Source organism: Salvelinus fontinalis, chromosome 9, assembly GCF_029448725.1.
Source record: "Salvelinus fontinalis isolate EN_2023a chromosome 9, ASM2944872v1, whole genome shotgun sequence".
Classification (NCBI taxonomy): domain Eukaryota; kingdom Metazoa; phylum Chordata; class Actinopteri; order Salmoniformes; family Salmonidae; genus Salvelinus; species Salvelinus fontinalis.
Window position 1 is genome coordinate 28,521,097 of NC_074673.1, and position 17,690 is coordinate 28,538,786.

General features: G+C 42.0%; 2 protein-coding genes across 4 annotated transcripts in view; one reads left to right on the forward strand and one right to left on the reverse strand.

Annotated features, from left to right (window-relative positions):
* Positions 1-2,564, forward strand: part of LOC129862375 (protein arginine N-methyltransferase 8-B) — a 47,147-nt gene extending 44,583 nt beyond the window's left edge. For both annotated transcript variants that reach the window (XM_055933969.1, XM_055933970.1), the window contains exon 11: positions 252-2,564. In XM_055933969.1, the coding sequence (XP_055789944.1) occupies positions 252-335 (84 nt within the window). In that variant the 3' untranslated portion in view covers positions 336-2,564. The remainder of the gene's footprint in view (positions 1-251) is intronic.
* A 52-nt stretch (positions 2,565-2,616) lies between these two features.
* The window catches only part of LOC129862373 (EF-hand calcium-binding domain-containing protein 4B-like), a 39,041-nt gene continuing 23,967 nt past the window's right edge, over positions 2,617-17,690 (reverse strand). For both annotated transcript variants that reach the window (XM_055933967.1, XM_055933968.1), the window contains 11 exons: positions 17,464-17,651; positions 16,896-16,967; positions 16,276-16,324; positions 15,970-16,055; positions 15,215-15,548; positions 14,309-14,441; positions 12,927-13,008; positions 8,646-8,760; positions 6,628-6,729; positions 6,076-6,152; positions 2,617-5,590 (listed from right to left, as the gene is read on the reverse strand). In XM_055933967.1, the coding sequence (XP_055789942.1) occupies positions 5,503-5,590; positions 6,076-6,152; positions 6,628-6,729; positions 8,646-8,760; positions 12,927-13,008; positions 14,309-14,441; positions 15,215-15,548; positions 15,970-16,055; positions 16,276-16,324; positions 16,896-16,967; positions 17,464-17,651 (1,326 nt within the window). In that variant the 3' untranslated portion in view covers positions 2,617-5,502. The remainder of the gene's footprint in view (positions 5,591-6,075; positions 6,153-6,627; positions 6,730-8,645; positions 8,761-12,926; positions 13,009-14,308; positions 14,442-15,214; positions 15,549-15,969; positions 16,056-16,275; positions 16,325-16,895; positions 16,968-17,463; positions 17,652-17,690) is intronic.

The following is a 17,690-nucleotide window of genomic DNA, read 5'->3' on the forward strand; positions in this document are numbered from 1 at the left end:
TTTCAAACCATACACACGAAACACACCATAATTAGGCTATACAGAGTCCTGGAATCTCTTTCCTCATCTGTAGAAATTGCCTGTGTGAGAACTCTGTCAAGCCCATGTTCAGGTGACAGGCCTGAAATAAGAAACGTTTGATTTAACACTCACTCTAATTTCTCTCTTTCCCCCCTGGTGAATTCTGTCTCTTTCTTTCTTTCTCTCTTTCTCTTTCTTTCTCTCTTTCTCTTTTTGTCTCTGTCTTGCAGCGTGACTTGGACTTTACCTTTGAGTTGGATTTCAAAGGACAGTTATGTGAGGCAGCCATCTCCCACGACTACAAGATGCGTTAGCTAGGTGTCCAACAGGGATAGCCGGTGCGCAGTGCTGCCTGCAGCCCCACAAACACAGAGGGAGGCAGAGGCACTCCCCTTAACAACAGACACTGAGGAGAGAGAATGGGGTGGAGGGAGACGAGAGAGTGGGATGGAAGAATGAGAGAGGTTGAGAGGGAGATGGTGGGATGCAGGAATCAAAGAGGAGATAGAGGGATGAGAGAGAATAGATGGAGAGGAAGGATGAGAGAGGATGGATGGAGAGGAAGGATGAGAGCGGATGGATGGAGAGAAATGGTGGGATAGGCCAGATCAGAGGAATCAGGTGATGATGAGAGAAGAGTACAGGGGTGGCACTCCAAGCAATATCAACATGCCCACATCAACACCTCTCACCGGCATTTTTTTAATTTAACCTTTATTTAACAAGGCAAGTCTTAACTGTTAGGCCAACTGTTCAGAGGACAACTTTGAATGTAACACCTTGTGAATTCAAGAATGTTCTAGTCATAATGAATGTTATTGATTATTTATCTATATTGTATGTTATCTTGATTTTGTTCATTGTTCTTCCAAAATAATCAGGCCACAGGATTAGTTAGCACTTTTTAAAATGTCTTTATTTTCCCTCCTTTTTGGGAAAATATTTTCTATGTGAGTTTCAGTGTTTGGAGCGCATTATGATCAGTTACTGTACTTTGCATATATATTGCATATAATGATACTTTTTAATATTCTACATCCTAGGCCAGTATCTTCTATCTTCAAATATACTTTTAAATTACCCAATTTTGCATGTTTGTAAATAATCTTCACCATATCTGGTAGTGCAGTAATTAAATGTATCGGCCAAGAAAAATTCAGTGCTGCATAATGTATGTGTAACGATGTGAATGATAGTGTGTGTTTGCAATCAGGTCATGTACTGTAGCTTTTTGGGAGTGTGCAATATATATGAGCGCTCATACATTTGCGCAGCTTGCACTCCAAAGTGTGGTCTGTGGTTTCTGTTAGAGCTGTGATGTCGGCGTTGTAATCTGCGTAGTCAGCGGCTCTTGTCTAGATGCCTGCAAAAGCTCCTGATTACAAGGCCTACCCCACTGAACAGACACTGATCTTTAATAATAACCATTGTCTCTTAAATTCTGTGTACACACTGAAGCCATACCAAGAAGTGGAAAGTGTGACGCAGCATTTAGTGGGTGGGGCCTCACATCAGTAGCTGCTGCTCACTGAACTTCTCTCAACTTGAGGGCCTTGTAGTTACCATGCTTTCCCTGGCTCTGCTGATCTCGGGTCAGTGACTGACCTGTCCTCAGAGCCTGGCCTAGCAACTGTCAGCAGTTAGTCCTGTCCTTAGATCAGTAGCAGAGAGTTAATTCCAGCCTCTGCTCAGCGCTGGAGTTGGACACTCAGGCGGCAGCTCCTTCCCTTCACCTGTGCTCTTACTAACTCTAAGGTCATCGCCAAGGCAACAACTGGAGGTGTCCTCCAGTCCAACTGTGTGACCTCCCCTCACAGTTGTGTAGTACTGTTACACCATCCTTCCTTACCAAAGACATTCTATCTGCAGCCAAGATACAGACGCTCTTCCATGCATCTCAATGAAGCTCATCAGCACAACACTTATGACTGTTCAGAAGACGTACAGTGTGACATGCCATGTATGAATAGACTAGTGGCTAGTAATGAGTGAGTGACATTTGGCTCATGTACAATATGTTCCGTAAAGAGTCTGCGTTTTGATCTAGAAGGGCAGGGACCGGTAGTTTCATGTTGAGAGCTGTCTCTTGTGAGCAGATAGTATGTCTTTACCTTTTTTGCTTTTGATCCAGTATCAACGTGTGTATATCTAGCACAGTGTGTGAAATAGAATAAAAAAGCTGAATATTATGAAGAAAATCTAACTGAAATAGTATCCACTAAGTAGATTGTGTGCAATAGCATGCATACAACACTGTTGTCTTTGGAATTAAGTCAGTGATTTAAGCTAACGAACTTTAATGTTTACCCTTCAGCAGATATAACACTTGCTAAGTGTTATTCCTGTTTACCACTCATGGCAATCATTTAATTATTTACACCTGGTAATCTGCCTAAGTACTAAAACATGGTTACCACTAGTTCATTTTGTATGACAATTACATTTTCAAGAGTTTAAAAATAGTGCTATTCAAGCATTGTATTGTATTGTTAATTTTACCTGCTGTCGTGTAAGAGTTAAATAAAAGTTAAGCTAAAGACTAACATTGTCCACTAGGTGGCATCTGTAATTCAAGTTCACACAAGATCCCTGAAATATACAATATCCATTTATTATTCAGAGAAACCATAACATTTTTCATATTTACATTTTCACATTATTGTGCAAGAACACAGGTACAGTAACGTGGCACAAATGCAACCTGGTTGGTTAGTTTAGAGTGGCCATAGCACACTGTCAAATACACAAGAGATACTCTACACTGGAGGACCCCAAAGGATGATTTGTTAGTGTTCCTCAACATCCCAGAACATACATGTACTAATTACACCTCCATTGTCTCATAGGTATCTATTGGAAGCTAAATTACTATACTGTACAAGTGCAGTGATGGTGTACATTACAATATGTTATATTTACAACAAATTCCCAGCGGGAGCACAAGATAATTTGTTCAACAATACTTGGTGCTATATCAACTTTTATGGAATTATTATGAGAAATGTTTTAGCGTGTCCACAAACAAATACTTTAAGAGATCTGGTTATGGAAAAGGCATATCACTTGGCAAGATTGAGCAAACAACTGCAGTTCAACAGACAACTCCTTCATAGAAATAACACTGCGCTAATTACATAAAAAAGCCAAATAGTGGTGACAGTTTGCATGCAGACGCTTTGATAGAGGTAGAGGTCTACTACCGTCCACTCATTGCAAAGGCATTTCTATACACATAGTTGACTTCTGGACAATCATCCCCACATACAACAGTAAACCTTATTATGTTTGAGAGAGGCTAATCTAGTAACAAAATTGATCCGAGATAAAAGAGTCCAAATCTGACAAATAATATGAACTCTTCTTTACTGTTGGAAATGTTCAATTGGTTCTGAACAAAATCCACATTTCACAAATTGTCGAAAACCTAACCCAGCCATAAACAAATATTTACTTTCTTAACTTTTATACAGTATATAACTCACTGTTGGTTTTGGCTTAGCTGGTTGAAAATACATTTAATTAAAAATAGATGTATTTTCCTAATAACTACAATTTATGACATTTTAATAGTACTATACTGTCTTTTTAAAAATGTAATTCTATTCACCAATGGTAGTGTCATCCCATAGTCTGGCTCTTTCATGGTGTGAAGTGCTACGATAACATCTGAAAGAGAGCTGTTTTAAAAGCCACAGACTCATGAAAACAGGTGTACACACTGCATGTGTAGAGAGAGAGTTAGACCGAGACAGAGAGAGAGACCGAGTGAGATCGAAAGAGGTACAGTTGAAGTCGGAAGTTTACATTTACACTTACGTTGGAGTCATTAAAACTCGTTTTTCAACCACTCCACAAATTTCTTGTTAACAAACTAGTTTTGGCAAGTTGGTTAGGACATCTACTTTAATAATTAAGTAATTTTTCAAACAATTGTTTACAGATTATTTCACTATCACAATTCCAGTGGGTCAGAAGTTTACATACACTAAGTTGACTGTGCCTTTAAACAACTTGGAAAATTCCAGAAAATGATGTCAAGGCCTTAGAAGCTTCTGATAGGCTAATTGACATCATTTGAGTCAATTGGAGGTGTACCTGTGGATGTATTTCAAGGTCTACCTTCAAACTCAGTGCCTCTGCTTGACATCATGTGAAAATCAAAAGAAATCAGCCAAGACCTCAGAAAAAAAATTGTAGATCTCCACAATTTCCAAATGCCTGAAGGTACCACGTTCATCTGTACAAACAATAGTATAAACACCATGGGACCACACAGCCGTCATACCCATCAGGAAGGAGACACGTTCTGTCTCCTAGAGATGAACGTACTTTGGTGCGAAAAGTGCAAATCAATCCCAGAACAACGGCAAAGGACCCTGTGAAGATGCTGGAGGAAACAGGTATAAAAGTATCTATATCCACAGTAAAACGAGTCTTATATCGACATAACCTGAAAGGCCGCTCTGCAAGGAAGAAGCCACTGCTCCAAAACCGCCATAAAAAAGCCAGACTACGATTTGCAACTGCACATGGGGACAAAGATTGTACTTTTTGGAGAAATGTCCTCTGGTCTGATGAAACAAAAATAGAACTGTTTGGCCATAATGATCATTGTTATTTTTGGAGGAAAAAGTGGGATGCTTGCAAGCCGAAGAACACCATCTCAACTGTGAAGCACGGGGGCGGCAGCATCATGTTGTGGGGGTGCTTTGCTGCAGGAGGGACTGGTGCACTATATAAAATAGATGGCTTCATGAGGGAGGAAAATTATGTGGATATATTGAAGCAACATCTCAAGACATCAGTCAGGAAGTTAAAGCTTGGTCGCAAATGGGTCTTCCAAATGGACAATGACCCCAAGCATTCTTCCAAAGTTGTGGAAAAATGGCTTAAGGACAACAAAGTCAAGGTATTGGAGTGGCCATCACAAAGCCCTGACCTCAATCCCATAGAAAATTTGTGGGCAGAACTGAAAAAGCGTGTGCGAGCAAGGAGGCCTACAAACCTGACTCAGTTAAACCAGCTCTGTCAGGAGGAATGGGCCAAAATTCACCCAACTTATTGTGGGAAGCTTGTGTAAGGCTACCCGAAATGTTTGAGCCAAGTTAAACAATTTAAAGGCAATATTACCAAATACTAATTGAGTGTATGTAAACTTCCGACCCACTGGGAATGGGATGAAAGAAATAAAAGCTGAAATAAATAATTCAATCTACTATTATTTTGACATGTCACATTCTTAAAATAAAGTGGTGATCCTAACTGACCTAAAACAGGGAATTTTGACCAGGATTAAATGTCAGGGATTGTGAAAAACTGAGTTTAAATGTATTTGGCTAAGGTGTATGTAAACTTCCGACATCAACTGCATTGTGCTATAGATCCTTGAGTTCCTAAGGACCGGCGGTTAAAATGTACAGTGAACATCTGAACAGGTACACTATGGTGTTGTGAAGAAAGTAACTAATAGCCATTTTGTTGCTAGCAGCAGGACCTCTTCTTCTGTGAAGAGCTGTTCACCAGATGGATCGTTTTCTCTTTCTCTCTGTCCTCCTGCTCTTTCAGAATTCTAGAAGACATAGCAGAAGAGATTTCACTCAGAAATGCGCCAGTCACACATATGCTTCAGGTTAATTGTTTATTATTGAGAGTGAGAACTCAACCTCTATTACAGTGACTTGACTAGAGAAGAAATTGCACACAATATAACATTCTGATCCTATTATTGAAGTTCTAGGATAAAGTTATGTACTACGTGTCTAAAGTGTATATTTAGGAATGATAAGATTGGTCATTGTTTTCTCAATCTTGCCGTGACGCATTTGGCTTAATGTGAGTCACTGCAGACCGCATAAAGCCCAGTTTGGACTATGTCCAAGCAGACAGTTATTACATTTTTGGCCTGACAGTATTAAGTTTGTTTTCCCGTCATATATAGTCTTGTTAATTAATGGCTTAAATTAAAATGACAAATAGTGTTAAGACAATAGATATGTGGAAGAAGTAGGAATTATGTCCTGTTAAAAATCCCTCACAGCACTTTACTCAACTCACCTTGCCAAATTTACCATTGAGTCTACCACGTTTTGTCCGGAACAAGCACTGCACTCGTAGAAAATCAACTGGCAGTCCTGCAAAGGAGATTTGATAAGTCTTTACCGGATGACAAACATGAAGTCAATGGGATGTACAGACCAGCGCTGTAATTGGAAGCTGTAGTAGGTCTATCAGTCTCCTCTCCCACACAGCCATCTCCTAGTACTCAGGCCTCTTTAGTAGCATTAAGGTAAACATCATCTGGACTAATGGCCATAGGAGCAAAATGAAAAAGAAGAGCAGCTCTTGACTGATCTGAGGCACTTAGCAATTATCTATCACCATAGAAACTACAGACCCAAAGAAAGGAAAAAGAAAACATAGATGAAAGAAGGATGTAGGAAGTAGAAAAAAAATCCTGGGCCATATTAATGACCACACACAAGTCTCGTTAAAAAGCCTCATTTTGTTGCTTTTACTTATTCAGTGAGAAGATCTGTGGGCACTGTGAAGCCTGTGGGTTGAAGACTGGACCATTAACAACGCCCAGGGAATGGCTGATAGACAGACCTTGGCTAATTTTTCACCCACTCTCGTCTGAACCTTCCGCTCACTCCCCTTGTCCATTTTGTTCCCCAGCAGCATGATGGGAATGTCCTCGCCAGCCCCCTCCTGTGAAGAGAGGAGATGATGGACACAGAGGCATTACATTAGGGCTAGATCTTTCTCTCTCTCTCTCTCTCTCTCTGGTAGTACATGACAAAGCTGGCTTTATCAGTATAGTGGACATGATGTACTCTGAACTGTGTCACTGAATACGTAACGATATTGAATGGTAACATGTATCGTGCCTCTACAGATATCCAGTATGAATTACAATAAGTAGCACATTTGATCTGGTATTGTATATCAATGTTATGTAGGCATAGAGTGAATGTGCTATTGAGAAGGAGGAGGCCCTCAGTGCGATCTACATTTTTATGAGCTACAGTGGCAAGAAAAAGTATGTGAACCCTTTGGAAATACCTGGATTCCTGCATTAATTGGTCATAAAATTTGATCTGATCTTCTGGTCTGCTTAAACACACAAACAATTATACGTGTTCATGTTTTTATTGAACACACCGTGTAAATATTCACACTGCAGGGTGGAAAAAGTATTAACTGGTTGACCCTCCTTTGGCAGCAATAACCTCAACCAACTGTTTTCTGTAGTTGCGGTCAGGAGGAATTTTGAAACATTCCTCTTTACAAAACTGTTTCAGTTCAGCAATATTCTTGGGATGTCTGGTGTGAACTGCTCTCTTGAGGTCATGCCACAGTATCTCAATCGGATTGAGGTCAGGACTCTGACTGGGCCACTCCAGAAGGCGTATTTTCTTCTGTTGAAGCTTTCTGTTGTTGATTTACTTCTGTGTTTTGGGTCGTTGTCCTGTTGCATCACCCAACTTCTGTTGAGCTTCAATTGGCGAAGAGATAGCCTAACATTCTCCTGCAAAATGTCTTGATAAACTTAGGAATTCATTTTTCCGTCGATGATAGAAAGCTGTCCAGACCCTGAGGCAGCAAAGCAGCTCCAAACCATGATGCTCTCTCCACCATACTTTACAGTTGGGATGAGGTTTTGATGTTGGTGTGCTGTGCATTATTCCTCCACACATAGTGTTGTGTGTCCCTTCCAAACAACTGAACTCTAGTTTCATCTGTCCACAGAATATTTTGCCAGTAGCGCTGTGGAATATACAGGTGCACTTTTGCAAACTTCAGACGTACAGCAATGTTTTTTTTGGACAGCAGTGGCTTCTTCGGTGGTGTCCTCCCATGAACACCATTCTTGTTTAGCGTTTTACGTATCGCAGACTCGTCAACAGAGATGTTAGCATATTCCAGAGATTTCTGTAAGTCTTTAGCTGACACTCTAGGATTCTTCTTAACCTCATTGAGCATTCTGCACTGTGCTCTTGCAGTCATCTTTGCAGGACGGCCACTCCTGGGGAGATTAGCAACAGTGCTGAACTTTCTCCATTTATATACAATTTGTCTTACTGTGGACTGATGAACAGCAAGGCTTTTAGAGATACTTTTGTAACCCTTTCCAGCTTTATGCAAGTCAACAATTCTTCATCTTAGGTCTTGTGAGATCTCTTTTGTTCGAAGCATGGTTCACATCAGGCAATGATTCTTGTGAATAGCAAACTCAAATGTTGTGAGTGTTTTTTATAGTGCAAGGCAGCTCTAACCAACATCTCCAATCTCGTCTCATTGAATGGACTCCAGGTTAGCTGACTCCTGACTCCAATTATCTTTTGGAGAAGTCATTAGCCTAGGGGTTCACATACTTTTTCCAACCTACACTGTGAATGTTTAAATGCTGTATTCAATATAGACAAGAAAAATACAATTTGTGTGTTATTTGTTTAAGCATACTATGTTTGTCTATTGTTGTGACTTAGATGAAGATCCGATCAAATTTGATGACCAATATATGCAGAAATCCAGGTAACTCCAAAGGGTTCACATACTTTTTCTTGCCACTGTATGTAGTACTATGTCAGAGGTGAGCAGTAAAGTGTTTGCGCACTTCCTACCTGTACACTGGTCAGCCACTGCCTCACTGCGGTAAAACTCTGCTCAGCAGTGATGTCATACATGACTATCACACCATCAGCCTTGCGGAAGAACTGCTTGGTGATGCTGCGATACCTGAAATCAAATAAAATAGTATTCATCATATGCTTCTTAAACAACAGGTGTAGACTAAGAGTGACATTCTTACTAACGGGCCCTTCCCAACAATGCAGACAGAAAGAAAATAGTGAAATAAAAGTAAATACACAAAGAGTAACGATAACTTAGCTATATACACGAGGTACAAGGATATTGTAGTCATTTTGCAGACACTCTTATCCAGAGTGACTTACAGGAGCAATTAGGGTTAAGTGCCTTTCTTAAGGGCACAGACACATTTTTCACCTAGTCGGCTAAAGGATTCGAACAAGCAACCTTTCGGTTACTGGCCCAACGTTCTTAACCGCTAGGTCATCTGACGCCCCAGTACCAATATCGAGTCGATGTGCAGCGGTACGAGGTAATTGAGGTAGATATGTAAACTACTGTTCAAAAGTTTGGGGTCACTTAGAAATGTACTTGTTTTTAAAAGAAAAGCACATTTCTTGTCCATTAAAATAACATCAAATTGATCAGAAATACAGTGTAGACATTGTTAATGTTGTAAATGACTAATGCAGCTGGAAACGGCAGATTTTTTAAAATGGAATATCTACATAGGGGTACAGAGGCCCATTTATAAGCAACCATCACTCCTGTGTTCCAATGGCACGTTGTGTTAGCTAATCCAAGTTGATCATTTTAAAAGGCTAATTGATCATTAGGCAGGGAGCTCAGCCCAGTGATGTGCTGGTCAGTATGCACTACCCTCTGTAATGCATTGCGGTCAGATGTCAAGCAGTTACCATTTCAAGCAGTGATGCAGCCAATCAAGATGCTCTCAATGGTGCAGCTGAGGGCCCATGCCAAATCTTTTCAGCCTCCCAAGGTGGAAGAGGCGTTGTTGTGCCCTCTTCACGACTGTGTTGGTGTGTGTGGACCATGAGAGATCCTTAGTGGACACCAAGGAACTTGAAGGTTTTAACCCACTCCACTACAGCCCTGTCGATTTGAATGAGGGTGTGCCCGGCCCTCCGTTTGCTGTAGTCCACGATAAGCTCCTTTGTCTTGCTGAAGTTGAGGGACAGGTTGTTGTCATGGCACCACACTGCCAGGTCTCTGACCTCCTCCCTATAGGCTGTCTCATCGTTGTCGGTGATCAGGCCTACCACCGTTGTGTCGTCTGCAAACTTAATGATGGTGTTGGAGTCGTGCGCGGCCACACAGTTGTGGGTGAACAGGGAGTACAGGAGGGGACTAAGCATGTGTTGAGGGTCTGCATGGCGGATGTGTTGTTGCCTAACCTCACCACCTAGGGTTGGTCCGTCAGGAAGTCCAGAACCCAGTGCACAGGGCAGAGTTCAAAACCAGGGCCCTGAGCTTAGTGATGAACTTGGAGGGTACTATGGTGTTGAAGGCTGAGCTGTATTCAATGGAATGCATTCTTACATAGGTATTCCTCTTGTCCAGATGGGATAGGTCAGTGTGGAGTGCAATTGAGACTGCGTCACCTGAGGATTTGTTGGGGCGGTATGCGAATTTGAGTGGGTCCAGGGTGTCAAGATGATGGTGTTGATGTGAGCCATGACCAGCCTTTCAAATCATTTCATGGCTACAGATATGAGTGCCACGGTGCATAAGTCATTTAGACAGGTTACTTTGGCGTGCTGGGGCACAGGGACTATGGTGGTCTGCTTGAAACATGTACGTATTACAGACTGTGTCAGGGAGAGGTTGAAAATGTCAGTGAACACACTTGCCAGCTGCTCAGCGCATACTCTGAGTAATCCATCTGACCCTGCGGCCTAGTGAATGTTAACCTGTTTAAAGGTCTTACTCACATCAGCTATGGAGAGCGTGATTACACGGTCATCTGGAATGGCTGCTGCTCTCATGCATGGATCAGTGTTGCTTGCCTCGAAGTGAGCATAGAAGGCATTCAGCTCATCTGGTAGGCTTGCGTCACTGGGCAGCTCGTGGCTGGGTTTCCCTTTGTAATCCATGATATTTTGCAAGCCCTGCCACAACCGACAAGCGTCAGAGCTGATGTAACAAGATTCGATCTTAGTGCTGTATTGACGCTTTGCCTGTTTGATGGTTCGTCAATGTCGTTGATGCACATATTAATGAAGCCGGTGACTAATGTGGTACAATCCTCAATGCCATTGGATGAATGGCGGAACATATTCCACTCTGTGTTAGCGAAACAGTCCTGTATCTTAGCATCTGCTTCATTGGACCACTTCTGTATTGAGTGCGTCACTGGTACTTCATTTGAGTTATTGCTTGTAAGCATGAATCAGGAGTTTAGAGTTATGCCTCCCGGGTGGCGCAGTGGTCTAGGGCACTGCATCGCAGTGCTAGCTACGCCACCAGAGTCTCTGGGTTCGCGCCCAGGCTGTCGCAGCCGGCCGCAACCGGGAGGTCCGTGGGGCGACGCACAATTGGCATAGCGTCGTCCGGGTTAGGGAGGGTTTGGCCGGTAGGGATATCCTTGTCTCAGTATGTAAAATGTAATAAAATGTATGCACTCTACTGTAAGTCGCTCTGGATAAGAGCGTCTGCTAAATGACTAAAATGTAAATGTTATGGTGAGGGAGAGATTTATATGCGTTTCTGTGTGTGGAGTAAAGATGATCTATAGTTTTTTTCACCTCTCGTTGCACAGGTGACATGCTGGTAGAAATGAGGTTGGACGGATTTCAGTTTTCCTGCATTCAAATCACAGGCCACTAGGAGCGCCGCTTCTGGATGAGCATTTTTCTGTTTGCTTATGGCCCCTATACAGCTCATTGAGTGCAGTCTTAGTGCCAGCACCGGTTTGTGATTCTAAAAAGACTGCTATGAAAAATATAGATTAAAACTATCTTGGTAAATAGTATGGTCTATATATAGCTTATCATTAGGTATTCTAACTCAGGCGAGCAGAACCTCGAGATGGCACACCAGCTGTTGTTAACAAAGAGACACATCCACTCGAGATTACCTGACGCTGCTGTTCTGTCCTGCCGATGTATGGAAAAACCAGCTAGATGTACACTGAGTGTACAAAACATTTGGAACACCTTCTCTTTCCATGACTGTCCAGGTGAAAGCTATGATCCCTTATTGATGTCACCGTTTAAATCCACTTCAATCAGTGTAGATGAAGGGTAGGATTTTTAAGCTTTGAGACATGGATTGTGTATGTGTGCCATTCAGAGGATGAACAGGCAAGACAAAAGATTGAAGTGCCTTTAAATGGGGTATGGTAGTAGGTGCCAGGCGCACCGGTTTGAGTGTGTCAAGAACTGCAACGCTACTGGGTTTTTCACGCTCAACAGTTTCCTGTGTGTATCAAGAATGCTTCCCCACCCAAAGGACATCCAGCCAACTGTGGGAAGCATTGGAGTCAACATGGGCAGCATCCATGCGGAACGCTTTCAACACCATGTAGAGTCCACGCCCAACGAATTGAGGCTGTTCTGAGGGCAAAAGGGGGTGTTCCTAATGTTTTGTACACTCAATGTATATTATCCATGTCCTTGTTCAGCCACAACTCTGAGAAACATAAGATATTACAGTTCTTCAGGTCCTGTTGATAGGATAGTCTTGAACAGAGCTCATCCAGTTTGTTCTCCATTGAATGTAGAGGCGGTTTATGTACTCGCCAATGTAGTTTTGTCAGGGTGCCCGCATGCCAGCCTCTCTTTTCTCTGGGATTAGGGTCTGGTCCAGAATGAGCACTATGTCCTGTGCCTACGACTTGTTGAAGTAGAAATCTTAATCCAAATCACGGTTATTGATCGCTGTTCTGGTGTCCAGAAGCCCTTTTCGATCATAGGAAACGATGGCAGAAACATTATGTACAAAAAAGTTACGATCAGCGCAAAAAAGAAAGAAAAAAAAGAGTAGAATTGTTCAGGAGCCTGTAAAACGGCTGCTATCTATTGCAGGACCATTCTGATAGTCCTCTCCTGAAGTGGTGGAGAAGTGAGTAATTGTAAGACTGAGAATTCCCCCGTTTGTACTTTATCCTCATGCACAACATTACATGTCATTTGATCTTTTAAAACTTTTGTCTCATTATTAAAATACGGAAAAATACTGACATTTAACCATAGTAGCAGTAGTGCGCCATACAGCCTAACTGCATGTAGCAAAATAAAATCTGCTGAGGCAAAAGGTTGAACATGTGTAAATCCACCTAGTAGAGTTCCCACCTCTCCTGTCCTGCTGTATCCCACATCTGCAGCGCCACCTGGCTGTTGTCCACCCGTATTGTCTTCACACTGTAGTCTATGCCTGTTGATGATGCAGGACAGACAATATATCATTAATCTGATTTAAGTCACTTATTGTCACTTATAGTCATTTACTATCTTTTGCCTTACAATAATATTTTGTTCCTGTAACTTTTTATCCATATTCATTTTCAAAAGTAAACCCATTTTCAGAAATGATGGGCACGTAATAAGATACAAAAATGATAAAAGGAGCCAAAAATTGATTTCCGGGCTAAATCTGGATAAAACAAGGAACTTCAAAGGATAACATGTGGAACTTTATATGGCAATGTCCTTCTCTGAGTTTCTGAAATGTTACTTATCCATTGCTGATTCCAATGGACTACATTTGTCCCCAGTGCTCAAATAGAAACGGAGGAACAACATGTTTTCTGTCAATGCTTGCGTCACAATTGCGTCAACAGGAGTTGATCGGATATTGTATATTGTTCTAAAGGGACCACACAATTCGAAATCTATCTGACTTTCTCAACAACAACAAAAATACATTCTCAGAATTGTATGACTATTTTGAGAATCAAATGCTTCCAAACAGGGCCTAAATAGAGAGGATATGAAGAAATGTGGAGCTGTTTGTACCAGACTGCAGAATGACATGAGAGGAACACTGTGACTTCACAAGCTGTTTCATGTGGCGCTGTTTGGTCTGCCTAGCTCTACTGGTTTAAAACTACAAGATCCCCAATACACTTACAGTGCGCTTGATTCATGTCTACAGAATGGTGCACTGACTTACGATGGGATTGCACAGCACTGTATGAGTGAAAATACTTAATTGAATTAAACCAATATAAAATGGTATGGTGAGTCATGACATAATTGAGTATGCTCTCAGTCACACACAGAACAAACTCGTTTTGGGTGTGCAACATTAACCTACAGTACAACAGAAAGGCCAATCGGAAGAATCCAAGACATGGTCAGTATGAGTCAAGTCAGTCAATATACAGCACCACAACATGGTTTCTCTGCTTATTAGGCTGTGGCCTATAAGTGCAAGATCAACACAACATAATCAGCTTTCCACAGTGTTAAACAATCAGCATCTTAAAGTGCTTAGTGAGTAAAGCCAGTGTGAGAGGGAGGGTGAGGTCAACCAGCCACAGGACTGGGGCTCGGCTCTGGGTCGTGTTCATTAGGGCACACCGTAGCGAAACATTTTTCAACGTAAAATAAAATGAGAGATTCTTATACAACAATTCCAGGTAGTTCCTGTTTCAGTTGGTTTTGTTCAGTTGGTGCCTAATGAACACAACCCTGCTCTGCTGTAAAAAAGGAAGCCTGGAAAGGCCACTCACCGACGGTGGCAGAGGTGCCTGGGTAAAAGCAGTCATCACAGAACCGCCTGAGGAGGGAGGTCTTCCCCACACTGGAGTTGCCCACCAGGACGATCTTAAACAGGCGGTCTGGGGCCAACGCTGCAACCTCCTCCTGGAAACACAACACAGAGTGAAAGAGGGATCTGTGTGTTAAGAGTTCATATTATAAGTTTCATCCAACTCTTTCAAACTCACTATGTACTCAAGTCTACTTTTCCTCAAGTAATTACCAGGATAATTCAGATTGCAAGTATCCAATTCGATATATACTGGGAGAGAGTACACTACAAACAATGACATGGCAACAAATATTTGAGCATTGAGCAGCAAATTTGAAAATATTATGAACACTGCATAATTAGCCCCCTAATTCCAAGAAACTCCACAACTATTATCCTATTATATTATTCTGTTATAGTAAAACAAAGTTCTTGAAATACATAGTAATTTTCTAAAATCGACAGTAAATCATGGAAACACTCTTTCAACAAACACTAATACAATTAGCTAATCTTGTTTATGAGGTTCACTGCGGGGTCAACTCACTCAAAGTGAGAAACCCAACACCTGTGACTGTTTTGTTCCTATCTCAGGTCTGGTCTGTTGGAAACACACTGTGCTGTACATCCACCTACACTCCTCCCCCACAGCTCTCTTTACGGGGTCAGGAGAACAAACAAAAACTTGGTGACCTACAAACGACCCTGGAGGGAACATAATGTGAAAATGCTGAACAATCTCTTTCACTTCAAATGGAGGATAACTATGCCAAGCCAACTGAATCCTTCTAGTCTTTTCAGTAGACGGACCACAATGTCTCCTCACATCATTTCAAACCAACACTGATGTTGTGTCTCTATCTGAGCCCTTGTCCTACATGCTTACATTCCCCATAGTCTCCTTTCCGACAGGCTGGCCCCTGGGAGATGTAGGCATCTCTGTCTCTCTGGTGTCAACTGGCTGCTGCTCCATCGTTGGAGAACTGGGAGAATTTATAGAGGTCATCTGTAGCTCTATGTGCTCTTCCTCCTCGGCCTCCTCATGCCACTCCCAGAGCTGAGTCTGGTAGTTATCCTGAAGGAGCTGGGGTAGGTGGTCCTCCTCTATGGAGATGATCCTCTGGAGGGGTCTGGAATCCACCACGTCCTCCAGGCTGTAGCCATTCACTCCACCCGGACTCTTCCTCTTAGAGTGGGGGAGCACTACCTCCTCATCCTCACTGGAGAGACAGGGATGAGATGGAAATTGATGGGGAAATTGGCTAACAAATGATTTTTATGGAGTACAATGGTATGGATGTAGAATGTGAATTGACTTACAGGCATTTGCATATATTAAGAACAATGTAAATACTGTACAGACACGTTCTACACAGAACTAAAACTACAGCCCTATTGAGCAGCTTTCTGTCCAACATGTGAATTATGTTTCATGTGCTCTGTTTGACTTTTTGCAATGCCACCTACTTAGAAAATATGAATCATTCACTATTAATAACTATTCAAACTACAGTCATATTCATACTGAACAAGAGTGTATTGTAGGTGAATTGAACGTTTGTATCAATTAAGGCTTCCATAACAACACCAGGCACTATCCATTCAATTTGTATTAAAAGCCTTTCTAAGCAAATAGTATACCTAAAGGCCTTTCTGTCAAAGGGATTCAGAGTTTTTGATCCAGGCCTCGGGTTGCAAGCAGGATTTTTAACAGTATTCCTCAGTTTCTGCAAAACAACAAAAGAAAAACAAATTCATCTGCAATTTGATTGCAATTGGATTTGATTTAAAATGTTTTCTAGATTCCATGCTTTTCAAGGAATCATGTTTTTAGGTTAGTATCTATCAAACTTGATAGAAACAGACATACAGATACTGTAGATAGATAGAAGGGGATTTCACGAAAAGAGAATGATTAATAAATACATTGCACATGTGTATACTTACTTGATAAGAGCACATGTCTCGCTCATCTCGTAAGTGCTTGTTCATTTCCCTGAAGATAATATAACACGGAAGGGGTTCATTGCAACAGAAATACATACTTTCTAAGCACTATTATAAATTGGATGGTTCGAGCACTGAATGCTGATTGGCTGAAAGCCATGGTATACGAGACTGTATACCACAGGTATGGCAAAACTTTTAGTTTTACTGTTCTAATTACATTTGTAAGCAGTTTATAATAGCAATAATGCACCTCGGGGGTTTGTGGTATATGACTAATTTCCCACTGCTACGGGCTGTTTCCAGGCACTCCGCATTGCGTCGTGGGTAAGAACAGCCCTTAGCTGTGGTATATTGGCCATGCACCACACCCCTCGTGCCTCATTGCTTTAGTATAAAACAGCTTGAGGAGTTTGCCTGAGGTCAATGCTATCAGTTGGATTGATGTGTGGCCTTGGTTTGTAGTGAATATAACATAACCTTCAGTATTGTACAGTATGATCATTGCTCCTTGATTTGGAGAGTAGTGGCTCTGAACTGATATACAGTAACCCACTGCCCCTCTCCTAGTGTGTGTGTGTGTGTGTGTGTGTGTTTGTCTGTTCCATCTCCACTTTTACCTCAGCAGGTCAAGTTGTTTCAGCAGGCTCGCTCGCTCCCTCTGCAATCCCTCTGTGACCCGGTACATCTCCCTGTGTTGGACAACAAATACACATATTCATGTTATAATATCAATATTTCATTAGGATCCCCATCAGCTAGCAGCTGCTACTCTTCTTGGGGTCCAAACAGAACATAAAACATTATATAATACAGAACATTAACAGACAAGTACATCACAAGGACAGAACTACATCAACATAAATTAGGTATAGAGGCTTTTATACATTTATGCCTTCATAATCATGTGATTTATAGACACTACTGAATGCAAGTAGCGCCTATGACAGATGTTCCCAACTCCGGTCCTTGAGTACCCCAAACACTACACATTTTTATTGTAGCCCTGGACAAGCACACCTGATTCAACTAATTATCAGGCCCTTAATGAGTTGAATCAGGAATGCTTTCGGGGCTTTTGGGGTGCTCAAGAAGCGAAGTTGGAAACCACTGGTCTAAGATATGGACTCACAAGGAGAAACAAACACCCAAACAGGATCCCAGACACAGCCAGCCAGATAGACTTACATCTCCCTCTCCTGGTTCAGGTGTGAGGACTGCTCCTGCAGGAGGACCAGCTGCTCCTGGGCAAGGCTCAGCTCCTGACTGGTGTGCTCCAGCTCCTGGGCCAGCTCCTCATTGGTCTGCTTCAGCGCCACGTTCTCCACCTTGGTCACGTGCTGCTCGCTGTGCAGCTCCCGGCACTGATGCTCCCACTGGGTAGGGGACACGGTCACAGAGGAGACAAGCAGAGG